At 46.3% G+C, this 18,176-nt stretch overlaps 1 protein-coding gene across 7 annotated transcripts; it reads right to left on the reverse strand.

The window, feature by feature from the left end:
• Positions 1 to 62: 62 nt before the first annotated feature.
• Positions 63 to 17,276, reverse strand: LOC139411494 (rho family-interacting cell polarization regulator 1-like). Of its 7 annotated transcripts, none has more exons than XM_071157952.1 (17): positions 16,961 to 17,276; positions 10,159 to 10,243; positions 9,696 to 9,817; positions 9,495 to 9,573; positions 9,291 to 9,314; positions 9,108 to 9,161; positions 8,746 to 8,895; positions 8,371 to 8,434; positions 8,161 to 8,204; positions 7,942 to 8,067; positions 7,507 to 7,655; positions 5,564 to 5,672; positions 3,340 to 4,032; positions 3,050 to 3,252; positions 2,604 to 2,703; positions 2,366 to 2,507; positions 63 to 777 (listed from the first exon to the last, which is right to left on the reverse strand). In XM_071157952.1, exons 3-17 carry the CDS (start codon positions 9,812 to 9,814, stop codon positions 707 to 709), a joined length of 2,127 nt encoding a protein of 708 aa, XP_071014053.1. In that variant the 5' UTR covers positions 9,815 to 9,817; positions 10,159 to 10,243; positions 16,961 to 17,276; the 3' UTR covers positions 63 to 706. The 7 variants fall into 7 exon arrangements, with proteins under 7 accessions (XP_071014053.1, XP_071014054.1, XP_071014050.1 ...); XM_071157953.1 differs by having other exon boundaries at positions 16,981 to 17,246; XM_071157949.1 differs by having other exon boundaries at positions 67 to 777; positions 2,604 to 2,706; positions 16,961 to 17,247.
• Between the last annotated feature and the right edge of the window lie 900 nt (positions 17,277 to 18,176).

Consider the following 18,176-nt stretch of genomic DNA (forward strand, 5'->3'; position numbering starts at 1 on the left):
TCATTCTCAAATACTGACTTTAAAGCACACCGAAAGTACTCTCATAGAAATACCATCCAATGTAGTAGGTTAACCAACAGATTTTTATAATAAAGTTTAAACATCTGAAAGCAGGCAACATATTTGCTCAACATTATTTATTTATATGAAACAGTAAATAATTGTATCTTTTATAGTGCACAATCTAAGTCATCCGGAAAATAAACAATGTATCAAAACTCTTCTTTATACTCATTCATATTCTTCTCTGGTTCGTAATAAAAATATCATTTTCTTCATGTATTTGTTAACTGACAATCCCTCTTTCTGTAACTTGAGGCACTTTCTGATTGAAGAGGCTCCATTAGACTAAAAATGTATCTTCACTGTAAGGTGACTGTGTGTGTACACGCGGCCTTTGGATGAGTGGACAACAATAGTCATTCATGTTTTCAATCACGAGTGGAGTGAGGGAGGCAAATATATTTCTGTTCATTTGCGCAATCTCCACCTCCATGGCAGAAATTGCTTGTCTGATCTAGAAGAACTCCATGGCAGAAATTGCTTGTCTGATCTATAATAACCATGGCAGAAATGTATTGTCTGATCGAGAAGAGGAGTGGAGCTCTTTGATCTGTTAGAGGTGAAATGGTAAGGATCTCTTAAGAGAGTGGTGGGATTAGGATGGCATCTGATAATGGTCTGAAGAAGTGGCATCTCCATTATGTTAAAGGACAGTGGTGGCTATACTGCTGTGGGTTGAGGAGCGGGGTTCCTCAACACAGGATGCCTCATCACCTGCATGAAGCATAAATACAACTTACTCTCCACCAATGACACCTCCACAATCAATACAGTGCATTCAGAAAGTTTTCAGACCCCTTGACTTTTTCCAAATACAGTACAGTCTTATCCTAAAATCTATTCAATATTTTTCCCTCATCAATCTACACACAATACCTCACAATGACGAAGCGAAAACAGGTTAATAATTTTTAGCTAATTTATAAAAAATAAAAAACATAAATAACTTATTTACATAAGTATTCAGACCCTTTGCTTCGAGACTTGAAATTGAGCTCAGGGGCATCCTGTTTCCATTGATCATCCTTGATGTTTCTACAACTTGATTGGAGTCCACCTGTGGTAAATACAATTGACTGGACATGATTTGGAAAGGAACACACTGGTCTATATAAGGTCCCACAGTTGACAGTGCATGTCACAGCAAAAACCAAGAGGTCGAAGGAATTGTCCGCAGCATTGAAGGTCCCCAAGAACGCAGTGGAACCATCAAGACTCTTCCTAGAGCTGTCTGCCTGGCCAAACTGAGCAATCGGGGGAAGGGCCTTGGTCTGGCCTTGACCAAGAACCCAATCGTTACTCTGACAGAGCTCCAAAGATCCTCTGTGGAGATGGGAGAACATTCCAGAAGGACAACCATCTCCGCAGCACTCCACCAATCAGGCCTTTATGGTAGAGTGGCCAGACGGAAGCCACTCTACAGTAAAAGGCACATGACAGCCCGCTTGGAGTTTGCCAAAAGGCACCTAAAGGACTCTCAGACATGAGAAACAAGATTCTCTGGTCTGAGGAAACCAGGATTAGACTATTTGGCTTGAATGCCAAGCGTAAAGTCAGGAGGAAACCTGGCACCATCCTTACGGTGAAGCATGGTGGTGGCAGCAGCATCATGCTGTCGTGATGTTTTTCAGGGGCAGCACCTGGGAGACTAGTCAGGATCGAGGGAAAGATGAACGGAGCAAAGTACAGAGAGGTCCTTGATGAAAACCTGTTCCAGAGTGCTCAGGGCATCAGACTGAGGGAAGGTTCACCGTCCAACGGGACAATAACCCTATACACACAGCCAAGGCAATGCAGGAGTTGCTTCTGGACAAGTCTCTGAATATCCTTAAGTGGCCAAGCCAGAACCCAGACTTAAACTCAATCAAACATCTCTGGAGAGACCTGAAAATAGCTCTACAGCAACACTCCCCATCTAACCTGACAGAGCTTGAGAGGATCTGCAGAGAAGAATGGGAGAAACTCACCAAATACAGGTGTGCCAAGCTTGTTATATTTTTATTTAACCTTTATTTAACTAGGCAACTTTTATTTAACTTGTAGTGTCATACCCAAGAAGACTCAAGGCTGTAATCGCTGCCAAAGGTGCTTCAACAAAATACTGAGTAATGGGTCTGAATACTTATGTAAATATGATATTTCAGTTTTTTTTTTTTATTCATTTGCACATCAAACAAAATAAGTCTGAATACTTTCCAAATGCACTGTATATACAAATTACACACACATCTTGATCAACACCACTCACACTTCAAACCACTCTCAAGTCAGCAGGTTCCCCTGTGTTGACCCTCCCCCTCACCATGCTCCTGTGTGGCAGGGATGTCCATCTCTGTAACCTGCTCCTCCTCCTTCTTGTCTTCCACTTTCTCCTTCTCTTTTTCTTCCTCTTGCTCTTCCTTTGTCTCACTGGAGGCCTGCAGCTGCTCGCTACTCTCCTCCTCCTATGTAAATGTTACATGCAAAGTTCTCTACAGTTCAGAACACTGAAACATAAGGCACTATTTATACAGGCATAAACCCATGATCATTATCATTACCTCAGAGCTGCAGTCTGCATCTAGAGGAGGACAGTCCTCATTCCGGAAGCCTTCAGGGGCCTCGACAATGATTTCTATAACATCGTCCTCACACTCATCACTGCTGAGGAAAGCAAAAAGGAGAATATTACAGACCACAATCTGACACACTTAATCTGACATACACACACACACACACACACACACAGACAGACAGACACAGACTCACTCTGTATAATACAAAATATCGAGCAAACAGTTCTGTCTTATGAAATGGATATGAAGGATTTGGGCACATTCAAAGTAGCTTGAGAGTAGAGCATTAGAAAACAGCACTATGCAACTTCACCCAGTATTATACAAACTATCCAGATTCAACTAAATTCACATACCATTCCGCTTTTCAAACACTAGATGGCAGGATGAGTTCAGTTAGAGCCTGATACATAATAGAAGGAAATGCTGACCTCTCAGCAAAGTCCCTTGCTTCGTCTTCCTTCTCTTGTTCCTTCTCCTTCTCATCCCTCTTCTGTTCATCTTCTTCCTCTTCTGCTTGTTCTTTCTCCTCCTCTTCTTCATCATCAAGGTCAGAGCAGTTGAGAAAATCAAAGCTCTCCAGGGCAGTCTCAACTTCCTGAGTGAAGCTGAAGGACCGACTGTGAGATCGACCCTATGGAGGAAAGAGACTTAGTACACACATCACACAATTACATGTCTACCCACACACAATTACATGTCTACTGTCACATACACTCACAGTCACTGTCTCTTCAGGTAGTGTTAGCTCTTGTGGTTGAGTAGATTGGAGTCTGTGAATGTGTTCCGCGGAGGACTTTTCCTCCCTCAGTCCCTCTCCCAGTACACAGTCTGTGGGAAGAGCCTCAACTCCAGCCCTAGGCTTCTCGGCCTGCAGTGTTGAGGCTGGAGGAGCATCACCTTGATCCACTGGGGTTGAAACACATGACTCTGGGCCCCCAGACTCATGCAAGTCCAAGGCTTCATGCATGTCCTGGTTAGAGCAGTAAGAAGCCACACAGGAGACTTCAAGGTCTAAGCGGGGTAGGGGTTCTGGAGTTTCAGAGGACTCAACTGATTGGTCAGACAACCTGTTAGTCGAAGCACAGTCTATGGCTCTCTCACTGATATGGCTGAGAGATCGTGAACACTTCAAATGGCCATTCAGCAGTGTACACTTCACAGAGTCTGTTTTGCCAAATCCCTTGGTGGCGTCTGGCTCCCCTTCCTGCTGATTGGACAAGAGGGATGGGGTAGAGACGCTTGATTGGCGGGGATTGAAGGAGATCTGGATAGTGGGTGTGGTCTGCAGGCTGTGAGTGGCCATCATCCTGTGTGTGTGTCCCATGGCTGGGCTGGAAGAGTCGTCTGATGATTCAGAGGAGTTTGACCAGACTGTACCATTCTCCAGCTCCCCTGGTCTCCTCAATAGATACTACACAGCGATAAATGAGAGAGGGAAGGGGTGGGGCAGAGGAAGAGAGAAAGATGTCATCAATAATAGGCCAGTCCATCTGACAAAACATGGAGAATTATTATTTATTTATTTCCATCTGGAAAGGAGAATTTAAATTCCTATTTTAATGACCCGGTGTTGCTGTCATACAATTTTTTGCTTTGTATTTTTCAGCCCTTTTTCCTCCCCAAATTCGTGGTATCCAATTGGTAGTAGTTACAGTCATGTCTCATCGCTGCAACTCCCGTACGGACTTGGGAGAAGCGACACACAACCCAACCACCCCGGAAGCCAGCCGCAACAATGTGTCGGAGGAACACCGTACACCTGGCGACCGTGTCAGCGTGCACTGTGCCCGGCCCGCCACAGGAGATGCTAGTGCGCAACAAGACAAGGATATCCCTTCCCTGCCGAACCCTCCCTAACCCGGACGACACTGGGCCAATTGTGCGCCGCCCCATGGGCCTCCCGGTCGCGGCCGGCTGCGACAGAGCCTGGACTCGAACCCAGAATCTCTAGTGGCACAGCTAGCACTGCGATGCAGTGCCTTAGACCACTGGGCCTCCTGTCACACAATTAACTTGGCTAAAACATCATTATGACAGAACAATTACACCAGAACTGCGCACTGAACATATGCTTTAAATACAAATATGATTTTCAATATATCTGAAGGACAAAATAATCCAATTCCGTAGATGGCACTGCATTTCAGAAAATTGCAATGATCAGACTACATGGACCAAGACTCACTCACTGGCTAGTTCACATTTACCAAGTACAGAACACTGAAAATCATGACTGGATGACAAAACCACCACACACTAACCAGACCACCATATTTCAACTACAGACAACCACACTTCTTCAACTGTATGCAGCCACACACCAACTGTGAGTGTATTCGGCTGGGTGGAGAGAGCCTGTCCACCAAAGTGTAACGGAACACCTCCAACGTTGACCAGTCTTGGCCCAGTCTGGCCCTGCTCCGAGGAGAAACGCTCTTCGGCGTGGCGAGGAAGAGGAGGGAGAAATTGGACTACTACTCAACCACTATTAAACAGCTAATCGGACCACAGCTACATTCATACTCACTTCTGGTCTCACACATATCACTGGTACCCTCATTCACTTCCACAACCAGATCTCCACACAACTCACTCCTATCCTCACACACTTCTCTCCTACATTCACATAGCTCACCAATACACTCACACGTACCACAACCCACTCTTGTACGCTCACACAGTCCTCTCCTACACAGCTCACTGATATACTCACACACCTCTACTACAATCACACACACACTACTGCTACCTCTACAAACACAGCAGCCAGGGAGCAGCTGAAACAGAACAACATTTAACTAATAATAGCAAGTAGTAATCAATGGTTAAAATAACAACAATAAAACAATACAATATTTAGGTTTTACAGACAATTATGAACTGCTGACTTAAGCATAGGTTAAAGCTGGGGAGAAAGGCAGGGAGGACAAGGTGTGACTCACATAAAACACCTGCTCGCGCATGGAAGGTGTGTCTGGAGGGCTCTGATTGGACAAAAAACGCTTTGAAACCGTACTGGAGGACGAGGTCTGGTCATCTTTATCAAACGGACTGGGTGAGAGAGAAGGATAGTGTGTGAGAGAGCGAGAGAGAAAGTGAGAGAGGGCAAGATACAGTTGAAGTCGGAAGTTTACATACACCTGAGCCAAATACATTTAAACTCAGTTTTTCACAATTGCTGACATTTAATCCAAGTAAAAATTCCCTTTCTTAGGTCAGTTAGGATCACCACTTATTTTAAGAATGTGAAATGTCAGAATAATAGTAGAGATAATTATTTATTTCAGCTTTTATTTATTTCATCACATTCCCAGTGGGTCAGAAGTATACATACACTCAATTAGTATTTGGTAGCATTGCCTTTAAATTGTTTAACTTGGGTCAAACGTTTGGGTGAATTTTGGCCCATTCCTCGACAGATCTGGTGTAACTGAGTCAGGTTTGTTGGCCTCCTTGCTCACACATGCTTTTTCAGTTCTGCCCACAAATGTTCTATAGGATTGAGGTCAGGGCTTTGTGATGGCCACTCCAATACCTTGACTTTGTTGTTCTTAAGACATTTTGCCACAACTTTGGAAATATGCTTGGGGTCATTGTCCATTTGAAAGACCCATTTGCGACCAAGCTTCAACTTCCTGAATGATGTCTTGAGATGTTGCTTCAAAATATCCACATAATTTTCCTGCCTCATAATGCCATTCGTTTTGTGAAGTGCACCAGTCCCTCCTGCAGCAAAGCACCCCCACAACATGATGCTGTCACCCCGTGCTTCATGGCTGGGATGGTGTTCTGCGGCTTGCAAGCCTCCCCCTGTTTCCTCCAAACATAACGATGGTCATTATGGCCAAACAGTTCTATATTTGTTTCATCAGACCATAGGACATTTATCCAAAAAGTACCATCTTTGTTCCCATGTGCAGTTGCAAACCGTAGTCTAGCTTTTTTATGGCGGTTTTGGAGCAGTGGCTTCTTCCTTGCTGAGTGGCTTTTCAGGTTATGTCGTCATAGGACTTGTTTTACTGTGGATATAGATACTTCTGTACCTGTTTCCTCCAGCATCTTCACAAGGTCCTTTGCTGTTGTTCTGAGATTGATTTGCACTTTTCGTACCAAAGTAAGTTCATCTCTAGGAGACAGAACGCATCTCCTTCCTGAGCGGTATGACGGCTGCGTGATCCCATGGTGTTGATACTTGCGTACTATTTTTTGTACAGATGAACATGGTACCTTCAGGCGTTTGGAAATTGCTCCCAAGGATCAACCAGACTTGTGGAGGTTTACATTTTTTTTCTGAGGTCTTGGCTGATTTCTTTTGATTTTTCCATGATGTCAAGCAAAGAGGCACTGCGTTTGAAGGTAGGCCTTGAAATACATCCACAGGTACACCTCCAATTAACTTAGGCTAATTGACATAATTTATCAGAAGCTTCTAAAACCATGACATAATTTTCTAGAATTTTCCAAGCTGTTTAAAGGCACAGTCAATTTAGTGTATGTAAACTTCTGACCCACTGAAAAATGACTTGTGTCATGCACAAAGTGGATGTCCTAACCGACTTGCCAAAACTATAATTTGTTGACAAGAAATTTGTGGAGTGGTTGAAAAACGAGTTTTAATACCTCCAACCTAAGTGTATGTAAACTTCTGATTTCAACTGTATTTACATTCGAGATATATATTATAGAAACAGCTGTATCGTGTGTTATTACTACTGACAAACTGAGTCAGTCTTGACACAAACAGTACTCTTTCTCTCACAAATGGCCTGGTTTGGCTATCACCAATAGAATGGGGAGATAGATGAAGGTGGAACAGGGGTTGAGGTGGAGGGAGGTGAGACAAGGGGATGAATTGGTAAAGAGGGATGATTGAGGTGAGACTGACCTCCAGTTGACCTCTAGGTTCAGTTTTACTGTCCCCAAGTCATTGATATCCACAGCAACCATCTGAGGCAGTGGACAGAACAGGTCTAGTGTCTCACAGGACACGCTGCCAACCACCACGTGATTGGCCAAGCTCTTCAGCTCAGTCACCTTGGCAACCACAATGGACAAACAACCACAGTCAGTTGAATGGTAGCGGTAAGTGATGTTTTTAGGACCATTGTTAAGTTCTGGGTATTTTTGCTGTTTGTGTACAATAATGTGATAATAACATGGCAATACAGTAATAACATATCGTTATTATAAACATGTTTATAATATCTATATGTTATTATACATGTTATTATAAACACAAACACGTTCATCCAGAGTTAATTACAGTAAATACTGATTTGATCATAAACACTATCAATCTCCATCCAAAGGGCTTTCTCACCTTGATTGACAGGAGCTCTGTGATAAGAGGCAGGAAGACGTTGTCTTCACTGTCCCACACCTGTTTACTGCTGACCTCCACACGACCTTTCATCCGCCAGCGCTGACGCCCGTAACGCATCAGGACCTGGGGGTCAAGGGTACCATCAGTGCCTCATGTGTGTGCGTATACTGCATGTGTGCATATGTAGGTGAGTGTGTGTCAATTAGTTATTCTCACCTCATATTGGTCTCCTGCACACAACCGTGCATAGCCAATCAGACCTGCAATACAAGAGACATACAGTTACAGCACATAACATATGCACACAGGGAGAACACTAGAATGAGAGAGAGAAAGAGAGTGAGGGGGTGGTAAGAACAGATGGGAGTGAGGGTCAGAACAAATTGGTTGGAGAAGGAGGGGGGGGGGGGTGAGAAAATTACTCACCTTTCATCTTGATGTGAAACTCTCCCATCTGGTTCTCCAGTTCACTCTCCAGCGAACACATGTGCTGCAGAGAGAGAGAGAGACGAAGGAGAAAGAGGCGAGAGAGAGAGGCGAGAGAAAGAGAGGCGAGAGGTGAGAGATCGAGAGAGAGAGAATGAGCCATTCATATGAATAATAATCTGTGATGTTTGTTGTCAAAGCAACATGACATTGCGGTCAAACTCTTATTTCTGAGTTACTTATTTCAAGACTTAATTTACCTTACTTTCCATTCTGTAAATGGCTATTTTAAATGTTAAAAGGCTCTACGAAAGAGAGAATAGCCTTGTTCTCTAACACGTCTCCCCAGTGTACCCATAAGCCCCTGCCCCTTACCTCAGTGTACTCCCTGTAGCCCCTGTTGGCCTCATTCAGGCTCTCCCGTGCCTCCTTGCTCCCTGTGGCAGAGTTAAAGGCTGCCACCATCTTGCTGGCCCCATCCCTCAGCCGCCGCTGCATACAGTAAGCATCGTACAGCTCCTCTACCTGGAACGTTACAGCAACATTACAGCTGTGCAGAAACACTATGGTGATGCAGACCTGTAAAGCTCCTTAATCTGCTACCAAAAAGTATTAGAGATGGTTACCCTATAACAAAACAGAGTCTACTCTGTAGTTACAACATTATGACAACACTATGACAAATGTATGGCTAACAGGTATCTTACTGCACTGCAGATGCACACACAAAGTCATACCTTGCTGAGGTGGAACTCCAAGCGACGCATAAATCTCTCTATAGCCTTCACTTGCTGATAAAGCACAAAGATCAAAGACAAGTTATTTGGTTATTAAATCACACCAAAATGTACATATTCATTAGTTTATTAATAGAGTTGTGAATTAATACAGTCATCTTCCCTGGTGTGATTGAAACCCACCTTATCCAACTCATACAGAGACCCCTGCAGAGAGGAAAGGAGGTATATAAAAGTTAACATCATATTGCACACAGTATTACTCTAACAGAATGTCCTGAGAAATTAAATGTCCCCTAAGTGGGATGGTGCGAGCGGCATTGGCCAGTGTGGTGATGATGGGTTAGTACTTGTCAGACTGGTGTGATTGGTGGTGTGTGTTCTCACCAGACGGCCATTTCTCTTGCTCTCTCTTATCTGCTGCCCCAGGCTGCCCAGCTCCAGCTGGTGGACCTGCAGGAATGACCTGAGAACACAGCATTGTGATGTCATTTCCTGTTTCACTTAGAATATTTTCCTGTATCGCTGTAGACCTGTCTGCTACAACAGTCAGGCCAGTCGTGTGTGTGTGTGTGTGTGTGTACTCACTGTAGGCCTCTCCTCAGTGCAGAGTACACCTCGTCCAGCCTCTCAGGCTGAGGTATTTTAGGGGTTGGGTTCTTGGTAGAACCTGTAAACATCCTGGCTCCTTTAGAGGGCGATGCCATGAACTAAACACAGAGAGAAATATACTTTGTAATAGACATAGTGGAGTACTGAAGATTAAGAGAGAGACAATAACACACACGCATGCAATGGTGTTTGCTCGTAGTGGCTTCATACTCCACAGGGGGTGATAAGTGGCTAGTACACACACAGGCAGCCAGACACACACAGACACACTACTGCCAATGAGTAGATTTGGCTCAATGAGGAAGATAAGGTCACAGTTCATAGACACCGCAGGGTGGACTTGCTTGTCTGCACGCCAGCCGTCAGTGTGTTACAGCATTCAGGTGTGGAGAGTCTGTCTGTGTGTGGGTGTGCGTGTGATTGAGTGCATGTGTCTTACATGTGGAGTTAAGGTGGACCGCCCCTACTGCATGCTGAGAGGACTTAGCACGGCGGGGTGGCTTCCACAGATCCTAGGACACATCCTGTAAAGGAACAGGAGGGAAGACATTACAGGTCAGACACACACGCTCTCTTCCCTCCCTTACTCTCTACCAAACTCCATTCCACTCCATGGCTTATTTTCAAATGCATCCTTTCCTAATATCCTTTCCTTCATGACCTTTGATGAGAAAGGACGAGATAAGTGATATTGGAGAAGACAAAATGCGTATGGGGAAGGAGAGCCATTTAACAGACCTGTTAGGAGTGTGTATTGGAGGCGAAGTCAGGTGCAGGAGAGCAGAGTGTAGTGAACAGGCACACTTTTTATTCCGGTCCAAAGTGACAGCACAAAGTAACATAAAATGTGCCCAAACACGGAACATAGACAAAAAGTAATGCGCGTAACAAAATCCACAATTCCAAAATACACGTAACACAAACAATCTTACACAAAGACATGATGGGGAACAGAGGAATAAATACATATGATTGATTGGGGAATGAAAACCAGGTGTGCAGGGAACAAGACAAAACACATGGATACATGAAAAATTGAGCGGCGATGGCTAGAAAGCCAGTGAAGTCGACTGCCAAACGCCGCCCGAACAAGGAGAGGAGCCGATGTCGGCGGAAGTCGTAACAGTAACCCCCCCCCCCCCCCGACGCGCGGCTCCAGCGTTGGGTCGACAACGGCCTCTGGGATGACCCGGAGGTCGAGGCGCAGGGCGATCCGGCCGGCGAAGGTGGAACTCACGCAGTAGTTCAGGGTCTAATACACCAGCCACCCAGCACCTCTCCTCCGGACCGTACCCCTCCACGAGGTACTGAATGCCCCCCGCCCGACGGATGGAACGGACGGAGTACGCCGGGGCCCCCTTGATGTCCAGAAGGGGCGGAGGAACCTCCCGTACCTCAGACTCCTGGAGCGGACCAACCACCGCCTGAGGGGAGAGACATGGAATTAATGCAGTAATCGGGGGGAAGCTGTAACCTGTAACCTACTTCGTTCACTCTCCTCAGGACTTTAAATAGCCCCACAAACCGCAGCACCAGCTTTCGTCAGGGCAGGCAGAGGGGCAGGTTTCGGGTCGAGAGCCAGACCCTGTCCCCTGTTGTGAACACCGGGGCCTCACTGCGGTGATGGTCCGCGCTGGTCTTTTGGCGCAGCGCGGCCTGCTGGAGGTGACCATGCGCGGAGGAGACCTGGGAAGCCGCCCGTCTGAACCACTCGTCCACCGCAGGAGCCTCAGTCTGACTCCGATGCTACGGTGCCAGAACCGGCTGATACCCCAATACACACTGAAAGGGGGAGAGGTTAGTGGAGGTGTGGCGGAGCGAGTTCTGCGCCATCTCTGCCCAGGGCACGAACGCCGCCCACTCCCCCGGGCCGGTCCTGCCAATAGTCCCGCCGAAACCTGCCCACATCCTGGTTCACTCTCTCCACCTGCCCACTGCCCATTACTCTCGGGGTGGAAACCTGAGGTAAGGCTGATCGAGACCCCCAAACGTTCCATGAACGCCCTCCAGACTCTCTAAGTGAACTGGGGACCTATATCCTCAGGCACCCCGTAGAGCCAGAAGGCGTGTGTAAACAGGGCCTTCGCAGTTTGTAGGGCTGTAGGGAGACCGGGCAGAGGGAGGAGACGACAGGACTTAGAGAAACGATACACAACGACCAAGATCGTGGTGTTCCCCTGTGAGGGAGAAAGATCCGTTAGAAAATCAACCGACAGGAGTGACCAAGGCCGTTGTGGAACGGGTAAGGGATGTAGCTTACATCTGGGCAGGTGTCTAGGAGCCTTACACTGGGCGCACACCGAGCAGGAGGAAACATAAACACTCACATCCCGAGCCAAGGTGGGCCACCAGTCCTTCCCAGACAGACAGCGCACCGTCCGAACGATCCCCGGATGACCAAAGGAGGGGGATGTGTGGGCCCAATAGATCAACTGCTCACGGACAGCAGACGGAACGTACTGAAGTCCGACGGGACACTGGAGTGGAGCAGGCTCAGTACGCAACGCCCGCTCAATGTCCGCATCCAGCTCCCACACGACCGGCACTACCAGGCAGGAGGCCGGGAGAATGGGAGTCTGATCCATGGCCCGCTCCTCTGTGTCATACAGCCGGGACAGTGCGTCTGCCTTAACATTCTGGGAACCTGGTCTGTAGGACAGAGTAAACACAAAACGGGTAAAGAACATGGCCCACCTTGCCTGACGAGGATTCAGTCTCCTAGCTGCCTGGATGTATTCCAGGTTGCGGTGGTCAGTCCAGATGAGGACAAGGTGTTTAGCCCCCTCAAGCCAATGTCTCCATGCCTTCAAAGCCTTAACCACAGCCAACAGCTCCCGGTCCCCCACATCATAGTTCCGCTCCGACGGGCTGAGCTTCTTCGAGAAGAAAGCACAGGGAGTGGAGCGTCGGTGACGTGCCCGAGCGCTGAGAGAGCACGGCTCTGACGCGTCCACCTCCACTATGAATGCCAAAGAGGGATCCGGATGGGCCAGCACGGGAGCAGAGGTAAACAGAGCTCTCCGCTGCCCAAAAGCCCTGTCCACCTCAACCAACCACTGCAGACGTACAGGACCCCCCTTCAGCAGTGAGGTAATGGGAGCAGCCACCTGGCCGAAACCCCGGATAAATCTCCGGTAGTAATTGGCAAACCCTAAAAATCGCTGCACCTCCTTTACCGTGGTGGGAGTCGGCCAATTACGCATGGCTGCTATGCGGCCACTCTCCATCTCCAGCCCTGATGTGGAAATGTGATACCCTAGGAAGGAGACGGACTGTTGAAAAAAACAGGCATTTCTCAGCCTTGACGTACAGATTGTACGCACTCCTGAGATCCAGTTTAGTGAAGAAGCTCGCCCCGTGCATTGTCTCAATCGCCGTGGCGATAAGAGGTAGCGGGTAACTGTACCTCACCGTGATTTGATTGAGACCTCTAGATTCCCAGGCACGGGCGCAGACCTCCATCCATCTTTTTCACAAAAAAGTAACTCGAGGAGGCAGGTGTAGTGGAGGACCGAATGCACCCCTGACGCAGGGATTCGGAGACATATGTCTCCATAGCCACCGTCTCCACTTGCGACAGGGGATACACGTCAGGGGATACATTTATCGCACAATCCCCCCATCGATGGGGTGGTAATTGAGTCACCTTCTTCTTACAGAAGGTGAGAGCCAAATCGGCATATTCTAGGGGAATGTGCACGGTGGAGACCTGGTCTGGACTTTCCACCATGGTAGCACCAACGGAAACCCCTACACACCTCGCCGAGCACTCTCGCGACCACCCCGTGAGAGCCCCCTGTTGCCAGGAAATGGTGGGGTTATGACGAGCCAACCAGGGAAGGCCTAGTACCACGGGAAACACAGGAGAGTCAATGAGAAAGAGACTGATTCTCTCATCGTGACCCCCCTGCGTCTCCATGACCAGGGAGATAGTGGCCTCCCTGATCAGCCCGGACCCTAATGGTCGACTATGCAGAGTGTGAACCGGAAAAGGTCTATCTAAAGGAATAATGGGGATCCCTAAACTAAGTGCTAACGCTCTGTCAATAAAATTCCCAGCTGCGCCTGAATCGACAAGCGCCTTATGCTGGGAATGCGGGGAGAACTCAGGGAAATAAACAGGTACAAACAGGTGGACAACAGAGGACTCTGGATGAGAGTGGTGCATACTCACCAGGGGTGACATCAGAGTGCCCTGCCTGCTGCCTCCACAATTACAAAATACACGTAACACAAACAATCTTACACAAAGACATGACGGGGAACAAAGGAATAAATACGTATGGATTGATTGGGGAATGAAAACCAGGTGTGCAGGGAACAAGACAAAACAAATGGATACATGAAAAATGGAGCGGCGATGGCTAGAAAGCCGGTGACGTCGACCGCCGAACGCCACCCGAACAAGGAGAGGAGCTGACTTCGGCAGAAGTTGTGACAAGAACACAGCCTAGCTCCCACTCACTTACTTCCCCTCCTTCCCTCAGAGCTTGTCTGCTGTATCGTGTCCAATGCTATGTGGCTGCATTGTACATAGCTCAACAACCACAACAACCAACACTGAATCCAGCAAACACTCTGTGCTTTTGCTTCCTCTCTCTTTCTCCTTTCCTTCCCTGTTCCCCATTAACCCGGTTCCCCCCCACTTCCTCCCCCTCTGCATCCATTTCTGAATATAGGAAGTCTGATGGCTGACTCTACACAGGACATTCTACAGAGGAGCTTGGGCCAGGAATATATAACCATCTGTGTGTGCAAGTGTACACATATGAGTATGACTGTGTGAAAGAGTGTAAATCTGCCAATCTTCCTCCTGCTCATATATTCAAGGCATTTGTTAGATTGCATGTGTGTCAACTGTGTCATACGCATTACACACACACTACAAAATGTTCTTTGGAAAAGAGAGTACAATAACAGTCTAAACAAGCAAGACACCAGCCACATGTACAGTCACCATGAACAGAGCCTCTCCAAGAAAAGAGCGTAATAAGCATTACAGCCACCCCACAGGGTAGGTGTCTTAGCTATGATAAGACAGTAACACAAAAGGATTAAAGGCTAAACTTGATCTTACTAGCTAGCGAAGGCCAAACCTAAATTAACACAAAGATTCAGTAAATGAGCTGAGGCGAGGCTAAAACTCCACATGCCTGTAGATGAAACTGACATGACGACTCAGCAGTAGCCTACCTTTTACACAGAACACTCAAACCACTTACTACCAATTGCTATCCCAAACAGTGTTAGTTACCCTTACTCCACCCTGCATCTTTATGGTCGGGTGTTTCTGTGAGAGAGTAAGTGGTTGGCAGAGAGAGAGGGAGAGAAGGACAGATGAACAGATAAACTAAAATTATCTTAATTTGAAGCCTATTTAATATAATATACACATACAACCTCGACCATCACCATGGAAATGTCCAAGTGATTTCTGGTCTAAGATTGTGAAATCCTTAGACCATGCTGAATTCCAAGCGTCCAGTTTAATCCTTAATCCAAGCCGGACGCTGAGAGGATTAGTTTAGGTTAGTCAAGGTCAGGTTTAGTTTGGATAGAGGTGTGGTTTGGGTAACAAATCTGATAAATGAAGGCTGTCTTTATTACATTTTATGGATTATTTTTTTACCAGCCAACACATTCACTAACATAGACATACACAAACACACATACACAAAACACAGCAGCCACCACATACACTTCTCATCTCAGACATGAACCTCCAAACACACACATGCCAAAACTCAATCCCTGCCAGTGCCACCCCTTGATCCAGGTGTAGACTGCAGTAGATCTATATTTGTGATGTTTATGTTTTTCTGTGTGTGTCCCCCTTTCTTCACCAGTGTTAGTGAGCGGTTGATGGGATCATTAGCTATTATTAATCCTCTCCACAGGCGGCTCGCACACAAAGGACAGATTGTAAGAATTAACCCACAAGGCTGAGTTTCCATAGAGCTGTTCCCACACACTCAGCAGGCCAGCGCATGAGCAGCAGACCACTCTCTCACACACAAACACACGAAGCCATACTCTACGGACTTTATGCAAATGCAGGACGGTCAAGAAATATTGGATGGTTTGCATAAAGTCCATAGAGTATGGCTTCGTGTGTTTGTGTGTGACAGGGTGGCCTGCTGTTCATGCACTGGCCAGCAAGACTTACTCCACTGTAATTTTGTAAGATTTACAAGGCCTTCTTGTGAACGATCTCCCTAAAAAGGGTTAGAATTACAGTAATAATGTAGTCAGTGAAGAGATTAATATATTTCTTTTTAACCTTTATTTAACTAGGCAAGTCAGTTAAGAACAAATTCTTATTTTCCATGACGGCCTAGAACAGTGGGTTAACTGCCATGTTCAGGGGTATACCGAGAGATTTTTACCTTGTCAGCTCAGGGGATTCGACGCTGTAACCACTAGGCTACCTGCCACCCCAGAGATTCATTAATTCAATGAAACCATGAGGTCATCATTGTGAGACAGTGGCCTTGCACTGTTGTGCATGTGGAACTTTGTCATAAATTCATTCAAACTATCCTCCACTGCACAAGCAGTGAGTTACATTCAGGGTAGGGGTGATGGGGACTGGTCACCTGCATGAATAAACGATTTAACACAGATTATAAAGGAAGGACCAAGTGGATAGATGCAGAGAAACCCATCGACAGATTGACAGACACCCAGTGGTGTGAAAAAAAAGAGATTGAGGATAATCCTTTAATCTCTAAAGACACAGACATAAATGGACGACATAGGCCACGGCGAACAACTCCAAAACAGCGCACTTTCGCAGCGTTTAGGATGCTCCACTAAGTTGGAACATGGCCTCAAAGTTTTCCACCCGGTAAACTCGAGATCCTGGACTCAGTGGTTGTGGATGTTTTCGCCTCTGGGTCACCAAAAAAGAAAAGAAGGATGTATTGTCGGTCACGTTACGGGTGATAACCACAGCGTGACATCTTCTCCCCAACCCCAAATCTCCATCCACCCCGTAACGCCCAACCTGGCAACATTTTCCAACCCCCCACTGTCCGGTAGAATGAAAAGAAGAAAATGACTTGGCTCTTTCAATTTGAACAAAACCAAGCCTAGTTAAAAACGTTTAGTAGCCTACCAGAACATATTTTTATGCTCAATCTGTCACTCTTCCACATAGAGGAAGAGTTTGAGAAAGCCGTAAATAACACTGTAAACTGTAAATTACACTATGAATGCAAGAGGAGGGAAATTATTCTTACAAGTTGCTGTTGTTACGTACATGTCCAAAGGATCCGATGTTTCATTCGCCGCTATTCCGACCGGAGAACGAGAGTCCGATGTTTCGATGTGAGAATAAAAAGGTAGGCCTATCTATCTAATTTCAGCATGGGCGCTGTCCTTACTCCGACTCCCAACAAATTTTTCACTTTGTCACTGTCACTCTCGCTCATCCTCCCCTCCCCTCCCCCTCTTCTCCTGGCGACGCCACGGGGCTACACCGCCCACCCCCCTAGTGGCGTTCGGTGTAAACGGAAAAAGCGCGTCTGTTTCTGACGACAAGAATCCCGTTATATCTCGGGAATAGGAAGGGGAGGTGAAAATACGTTTTTCATAAACATCGACGTTTCAGGATTTTCTTGCAGTGTTCTGGAGCCATCAAGCGTCGCAATACCCATCTGCACTTGGGGCCAATAGAAACAGCTCCTAGCACATATTTATTTCCTTCTCTTTCTCAATTCAATTCAAGGGGCTTTATTGGCATGGGAAACGAGTGTTTACATTGCCAAAGCAAGTGAGGTAGATAATATACAAAAGTGAAATAAACAATAAAAATGAACAGTAAACATTACACATACAGAAGTTTCAAAACAATAAAGACATTACAAATGTCATATTATAATATATATATATATATTACATACACACACACACACAGTGTTGTAAGAATGTACAAATGGTTAAAGTACACAAGGGAACATTTCTCTCTCACACACACACACACAGAAACACAATGTTTAATACATGGTTGTATGGGCCATGTGTGGAGTAGGCTATAGCCTTAATGTGTGTCTGCGCATTAAGGCACTACCTATTTTCCTTCTCAAGTACAGCGAGCTCCTGGGTTTTGTAAGCATTTTGTGCAGGGAGGGGTTGAGAGGTCAGCCAGTCTCTCTGAGCGTGGGCTTAGCTCTTCCTTTACTGAATTATTCAAAAGGTCTGATGAAAATACCCTTCCACAGCATAAACTAGGACACTGAAGTTTGTGATGTTTCCATGACAACAGTATGTGGTCTCTGGTGCTAAATATAGAACCGTTTCACATATTTTTTTTCTTACACCAACACGGTGGTTCACACAGAGATCCTATTAAACTACTAGAAGGGCTATGTCATAAACCCTCAAAGTTCCAGAAAGGTGTGAACATGGCAGCTATATTGGTCAGGGAGAAATCCAAACCAGTCTAATAGGAATGAA

This window comes from Oncorhynchus clarkii, chromosome 6 (assembly GCF_045791955.1).
Source record: "Oncorhynchus clarkii lewisi isolate Uvic-CL-2024 chromosome 6, UVic_Ocla_1.0, whole genome shotgun sequence".
Classification (NCBI taxonomy): domain Eukaryota; kingdom Metazoa; phylum Chordata; class Actinopteri; order Salmoniformes; family Salmonidae; genus Oncorhynchus; species Oncorhynchus clarkii.